Consider the following 6926-nt stretch of genomic DNA (forward strand, 5'->3'; position numbering starts at 1 on the left):
TTTTTTTTTTTTTTTTTTTTTTTTTTTGGCCTCATACAAACATGCTAATTATATTCAGGGGTTCCAGACAGGGTTTATGTTTTTATTTTATTTCTGCAGACTGAGAAGGTTAGAATATTGCTGCAGCATGTGTAGGTGTTGTCTATAGATCCGAGGCCATTAGGATCACCACCATGGCGAACAGACGGTGTTTACAAGTACTAACTCGTCATGCCTTGGCCATCTTTTCCACCAAGCCATATATCCACTCCCTGAAGATCGTACCCTCCTTCCTTTCCCAGAATTTTCGTACACATGCTTCTGTACCAAACTGTCTATTTGCTAAAATCGATCCTTCTTTGTGTACCAACTGGTCACATTCCCGATATCTCTCATCTGATAGTCAGAATGGCAATGAAGATGATGATACTGAAGAAGATGATGATGAAGATGACGAGGATTATGATAGTGGTGAGGATGATGATATTTCAGTGCCGAGTAGGGGTATGCAAAAGGAGTATACAAAGGAGGAGAAGGAGGCAGAAGCAGCTTCTATTGGATATAAAGTAGTTGGGCCAATTGATCGATCTAGTGAGGTTTTCAAGCCTTATGAACCTGTTTTTGCTGTCGTTCAGGTTCAAACTGTTGCATGTATTAATGAGTTTTATGAATTAGTAGTTGGTCTCTTATCATTTATCCACTCTTTTCTTTTGGTGGCTCTTGTAGATTGGCTCACACCAATTCAAGGTTAGCAACGGAGATAGTATTTTTACTGAGAGATTAAAATTCTGCGATGTGAATGACAAGGTTTGCAATTCCTATACCATTGTATGTTGTGGAATTTTTTAGATGTAGATCATCCTTTTTTGATTCATACCCTAGCTTTTGGCCATGTTTCCACATGGTGTCCTACTCCCAATCTTTTGATATTTGCAGTCTAACTGAACTAATAATGCTGCATCTCTAAATGGTCTTATAGTGTGTTTGGAATAATGAATGCTTTTTAAACAAATTATTTTTCTTTAAGTACCTTCGGAAAAATTAATAATTTCAAGTTTATGGTATTACTACGTTGTTTTGATTGGTACAAAGATTCGATGTAGACATTAATTTGGTGGAGCAGTTTTCTGATTTACTAAGTACAGGAGAGCTCCTTTGTTTGTATTAGAAGAGCGCCTAAACACCAACTGTTTTACATACATATACATAAGAAGTTACATTTTTCTGCTCTTCATAGATGTGGCCAAAATATGTAGTTTATTTAATACGAAGGATTGGTTCAGGCTAACTAAACAAGGAAAACGTAAATATTTTTCGTTTGGTAGCTTTTATTCACGTTCGTATTGTTGCTCACTTGTGAGATACTTCATTAGAAGACCCCTTTTTCCTTGACAAACTTGAATACTGTTCTGTAATGTTTGCTGTTATACCTTAAGGATTTTGATCATCTGTGTAGAACTTCCGTACTGTCATTGGCTTCTTGTTCTTTTCTACATTTCGTCTTGAGCAAGCTTTAATGATTATTCTTTTATGAATTTATCTTTTGCAGTTGATATTGAATAGGGTTCTTTTGCTTGGCTCAAGTAGACAAACGATTGTCGGTAGGCCTACAGTACCAAGTGCAGTTGTTCAAGCAGTTGTTGAGGAACATGTAAGATTGACAGCTAAACTACTTGCTCACATTTTCTTGCTAGTGCAATATATTATAAGAAGAAAATTTTGTTGTGTTTTTACTGATGCTAGCCTGTGGTCTATTACACTTCATTTTCGAAGGACTAATTTTGTTGTTCTTCGTGCACTTTAGAAAATATGCTTCTAGTCTTATCTGCATTTGGGCACCTATATATTAAATGGATTCAAAGCATAGCTCAACTAGTTAAGATATATGCGTTCAGCGAAAAGATCAGAAATTTGAATCCCTAAAAATAGGATGTCTGTTACTTCCGATGCGAACGTAAATCTTTCATTTCCTCGCTTTCTTGTTTTCAAATTTGTGTTCCAATTTGTTAGAACTGAATGATCGTTCCTCCTTTTCAAAGGCATTGGATGCAAAAGTAATCATCTTCAAGAAAAAAAGAAGGAAGAATTACCGTCGAACCAAAGGACATCGCCAGGTATATATCCAGACTATCAAATTCGAATAAAAGAGTTTCGTTTTCAAGTTATCTGATGATGACCTGTTTCTGCAATATTTTGTATCACAGGAATTAACGAAGTTGAGGATCATCGATATCGAAGGCATCGACAAACCAGAAATCATCGAGAAGTCTTCAAAAGTAGCTGGTAAGAATCCAAAACAAGTTTCAGTAGCTGCTTAGTAGAGAAGGCTGCATGATTCTAACTAGCTAGCTTGAATGACTTGATACCTCCTTAAGAGTGAGAGTCTATGCTCCCCAACTAGACATGTTTTGTAGGATGGCCGGCCACCATGCTTAGATACCCATTCCATTTCTTTCTTCCATTTCCTGCTAGTTTTCCCCTAAAATGTGATGTCTTCTATTTAAAAATAAATTTGAATTTGCTCATGAGAATTGCTGTCATTCATTTGAGAAGAGTTTGAAATTGCAATGACTATGTATGGTTGATCTTGATTTTCCTGTACTGAGATTTGGTATATTCATATTTGTTGGGAGATTGATTGCTTGCTGGATCATACATTCAATGCCATATGGTTTCTTTTTTTATTAAAATTTGCACAAGGGTCTCTGAGATGAACCAAGTTGCCTATCATCAACTTATCTCTTCATCAGCATCTTCTCCCCTTCTCATGTTTTTTTTTTAGTTCATCTCGCCCGTGATCGGTTGGCCAGCGTCATTAACCTCGGTTAATCGATGGATGGAAATTGACATGTCGGGATCAACAATAATTTGTTTCTAAATGCTAGTCGGCTAGCGAGATGGAAACTGATATGTTGGGATCAATTGTTTTCATCGTAAAAGTGTAAGGGTATTTATAAAATAAGAACATTTTTCAAATAAAGGAAAATAGAGTTTGGTACGAATGCAAAGGATAAAATAAAATATCTCTAAAAATTTTATTAAATAAACATGGATCTCACTTAGATCCGAACATGATGCACAAAGACAATTCTAATTTTCAATTACGAAAGATTTGATAAATGTGTGTCTATGTTTGTATCACAACTTTAAGCGTCTATGTTGTGGTAAATGCTCACGATTCTTTCTATCGCGTTGCATAACCCAAAGACGCTCTCCCACACTATGGGAAAACCTTTTCTTGAATGTCCCATTACGACTATCTTTTGAGGCACTCCACATATGGGAAAAAAGAAATGAAAAAGAAGGCTTGAAATCAATCGAAATTAAATATCATTAAATAGTTAGGTAAGTAATTAATAATTTGTAGGTCACATTATTCTCAATTTCTTTTGACATTCAACTAAATTCCTAAAATATCGGGATGGTGTTGAGGATTTTAATTTAGCTGAAAAACAACATAAATAAAAAAATTTCTCTTTAGTTAGAAAAATTAAAATTTTTAGTAGTGAAAAAAAAAAAAAAAAAGTAAAATCCCAATTTCAAATTTGATGAAGCAAATATTATTTTAGAAAATTTGGAAAAGTTAAGTTTGAGTCAGAAACTTAACTAAAATTACTAAAATAATAATATTAAATATTAAATTAAATAAATTAACCATATTTAAATTACAAATAAATGAAAATATCTTTGAACTTTACACAAAGACATCCTTTAACCTTCTTTAACTTTTAAAAATGTCTAAATTTAAATTAAAAAAATTAAAAATGTCTAAATTTAAATTTAAAAAATTAAAAATACTTCTATCCTATTTAGGATGAAATCCGTTAATATTTAAAAATACCTTAAACATTCAAAAGAATTTTAAAAATACCCATTTAACTTTAAACGGTGTTTAAAAAATACTCTTGAGTTTTTAAAAGTTTCATTAACGTGATTAAATTTTTAAAAATATTTTTTTTAAAAATACTCTTACCATCTGTACCACATTTAAAAAAATACTCACAAACTTTTAAAAGTAACACTAAAAAGTATGGAGATAATCTGAAGTGTTATGATTCTCCTACATATATTAATCATAAGAATTAAATGCTACTTTTAAAATTGTATTGGTATTTTTAAACATGGTAAGCGTATTTTTTTTAATATTTTTAAGAGTCGAAGGTATTAATGAAACTTTTTAAAATTCAATAGTATTTTTGGAAACACCGATAAAAGTCCAGTGGTATTTTAAAACAAAATTAACCATTAAACTTTAATAATTAAATCTATTTAATCTTAAAATTTAAATTATTTTCTTCAAATTTTTTATTTTAATTAACAGTTAAATATTGATTTAATAAGGGGAGATAAGCCAAACCTGTCAAAATTTAGCACTTAATTCAATGAAGTGATCACGTGGATATAAAAGTAATTCTACAAACAATATGAAATTAAAATAAAATACACATAATTTAAATATTTTTAACTCAAATATTAATTTTGTAACATTAAAAAAAAAATTGAATTTATATATAAGTTTTATTTCCCCTTTTTTTGGGAGAAATACAAGTCTGATTTTGTTAAATAATATTATACTCCATAATTTATTTTAAATAAATAATTTAACCATTAAATTTTAATGTATAACATTTTAGTCCTCCTACTTTTAAATCGACACAAATTTAGTATATAATAATTTAATTTCTATATTTAAAATTTGTAACAATTTATTGGAAAAAAAAATATTTTTATGATAGTTTTAAATAAATTTGATCTCTTAATTAGTTTATTTATATCTACCACGTAAAAATTCAAATTAAATTAACAATTTTTTAATTATAAACGCTAAATTATTACGTACTTGGTATTAATAAAAATAAAAATAATAGCTCTATATTTTATATTAATTTTTTTATTTTAATATAAAATGAAAAAGATAAGCATAAAATTCCAATTATAGCGTTAATAATTGGACCGAATATTATTAATTATTTATTTATTATTTCCTTATTTTTTGTGAATATACAGATAAGTACAGAAGCAGCATGGGTAAATGGTGTGGGTCCACTACCCAATGGACACCTCACCAACTTTATGGATTGACGTGTTATAATTATTTTCTTTGTCGGATATTAAAATATTATTTTTGAGATCTAACTTTTTATTTTATTTTATTTTATTTTTTAATCTTTAAAAAAGTTATTTATTTATTTTAATTATGAATATATAAATAAATTAGAGAGACTTTAGTCTAAAAATTAACCTATGTATTTGAATTATTTGCATAGTCTATTTTCAACTTAGAAAAATCATGCTGATATCATTTCGGCTAAAATCGACCGTTTGGAAAAAAAAATAATTTTATTTTTCAATTAAATGTTCGTTTTATTGTCGTTTACTATCATTTTTCAACTATTCACTGACATTTTTGGCTCACTATAAACTTTTTTCTTTCGTGAATTCAACACCGAGTGAGATGGATAAGTTGAACCGGAGTTCTTTTTAATATGATTAAATTAACCACATAATTTCCGATTAATTATTAAGTTAGGAGGGAAAATAACACGTTGCCTTTGAAAACAAATATAAAAATCGACAAGTGGGTGAAAATTCAAATACACCTTTCAAGACACATCGTAATCTCACTACAAGGGTAAAATTGGAATTTCAACATACCCTCAAAATTACGCTGATATACCGCTCTTTTATTATTATTATTATTATTATTATTATTATTTTTTACTGTATACTGAGATTTTCAACAACCAATCAACGGTGTATTCAACGTTGGTTGAATGATTTTAACGGTACGATCAAATTAACCTCGTAATTTCCTATTACTAACAAATTTTATTAGACTTTTTAGAAATAAAAATGGAAAAAAAAAAAAGAAAAAGAAAATAGAATTGAATAATTTTTAAGGTAAGAGTGATTTGGACGCTGGGCCACGTATGATAGCGAAATGACAAAAGAGCCCTTGTGTAGTGGCAATTAGAGAGATTGTTGCTTCACTTTCTATCACAGTCAGGGACATAATGGGAAAACGACACCAAAAATATCATCCCCATTTTTCCACGCCCCTCTTCCTTCCCCAACCTCCCTATTGGCTTGCTCTGGATTACGATCAGGAAAGGGGCCCACTGTTTGGAGTCCGACTTGTCGTTTTTTCTTTTATCTCAAAACGACACTAAATGAACCGTCGGTGAAAAAAGTAAGAGAAAACTGTAGAAAATCCACCATAAAATCCCCTCATTCTCCCTCACTTCCTTCTCCACTATCTTCCCATTACTTCTCTCTCTCTTACTTCTTTCTCTCTCCTCGCCCTCCGCCATGGATCCCTACAAGGTATTCTCCTTAACTATTCTCCCTTTTTCTGCAAATAACCGCCAGATCTGGGATTTCCGCCGCCGGAGTTCTGATCTTTTTCAGCCCTACGGCGGCGTATTCCCGGTTTTCCAACGTCATGGCGACGGGTCGGGTCGGGTCGGACCCGATCGGATGCTTGTCGTCTTCTTTAGGCGTGTAAACTTGGTCAAGTCCGGTCAATTTATCGGGTCTGGAATATGACTTGACCCGGATCAGGAACTAGCCAAGGAAAAAAAATATATATATTTTTTAAATTACTGGAAAATCTGTGGATTGAATTGAATCAATATATAAAATTAATTCGATTTGGTTAAGGTTATTCGTGTAATTAAATTGTTTGGACCACTTCAACATAAGCTTCCATCTTTATTTTAAGTACTTTTATTTATTTATTTTTTTGTATAAAAAGATCTCGGGAAAATAATAGTTATATGATACTTCGACTACATTATTGATAATCGATTTAGATCTGTTCAGTTGTGTTCGATCAGCTGGATCGAATCGATTACTATGCTGACGGTCTAAGAGTGGCTAGATCTTCTTATGTTGTATTGATTTTTTTTTTTTTTTTTGTTAGGAAATTTTTTTCTTAAATGATTTGT

The 6926-nt window shown here is 31.0% G+C and overlaps 2 protein-coding genes across 5 annotated transcripts in view; both read left to right on the forward strand.

Moving 5' to 3' along the window:
* Window positions 1-2646, forward strand: part of LOC111450789 (50S ribosomal protein L21, mitochondrial-like) — a 4041-nt gene extending 1395 nt beyond the window's left edge. For 2 of the 4 annotated variants that reach the window (XM_023091086.1, XM_023091084.1), the window contains exons 2-6: window positions 127-614; window positions 706-786; window positions 1529-1630; window positions 2019-2093; window positions 2184-2646. In XM_023091086.1, the coding sequence (XP_022946854.1) occupies window positions 174-614; window positions 706-786; window positions 1529-1630; window positions 2019-2093; window positions 2184-2297 (813 nt within the window). In that variant the 5' untranslated portion in view covers window positions 127-173 and the 3' untranslated portion in view covers window positions 2298-2646. Of the gene's footprint in view, window positions 1-99; window positions 615-705; window positions 787-1528; window positions 1631-2018; window positions 2094-2183 lie in introns of all 4 variants that reach the window. The other 2 variants (XM_023091085.1, XM_023091083.1) reach the window with 1 other exon arrangement.
* Window positions 2647-6191: 3545 nt separating this feature from the next.
* LOC111450353 (catalase isozyme 2) overlaps window positions 6192-6926 on the forward strand; it is a 4851-nt gene continuing 4116 nt past the window's right edge. Inside the window, exon 1 of the mRNA XM_023090430.1 lies at window positions 6192-6303. Coding sequence (XP_022946198.1) covers window positions 6289-6303 — 15 coding nt within the window. The 5' untranslated portion in view covers window positions 6192-6288. The remainder of the gene's footprint in view (window positions 6304-6926) is intronic.

This window comes from Cucurbita moschata, unplaced genomic scaffold, assembly GCF_002738365.1.
Source record: "Cucurbita moschata cultivar Rifu unplaced genomic scaffold, Cmos_1.0 Cmo_Scf00012, whole genome shotgun sequence".
Lineage (NCBI taxonomy): Eukaryota > Viridiplantae > Streptophyta > Magnoliopsida > Cucurbitales > Cucurbitaceae > Cucurbita > Cucurbita moschata.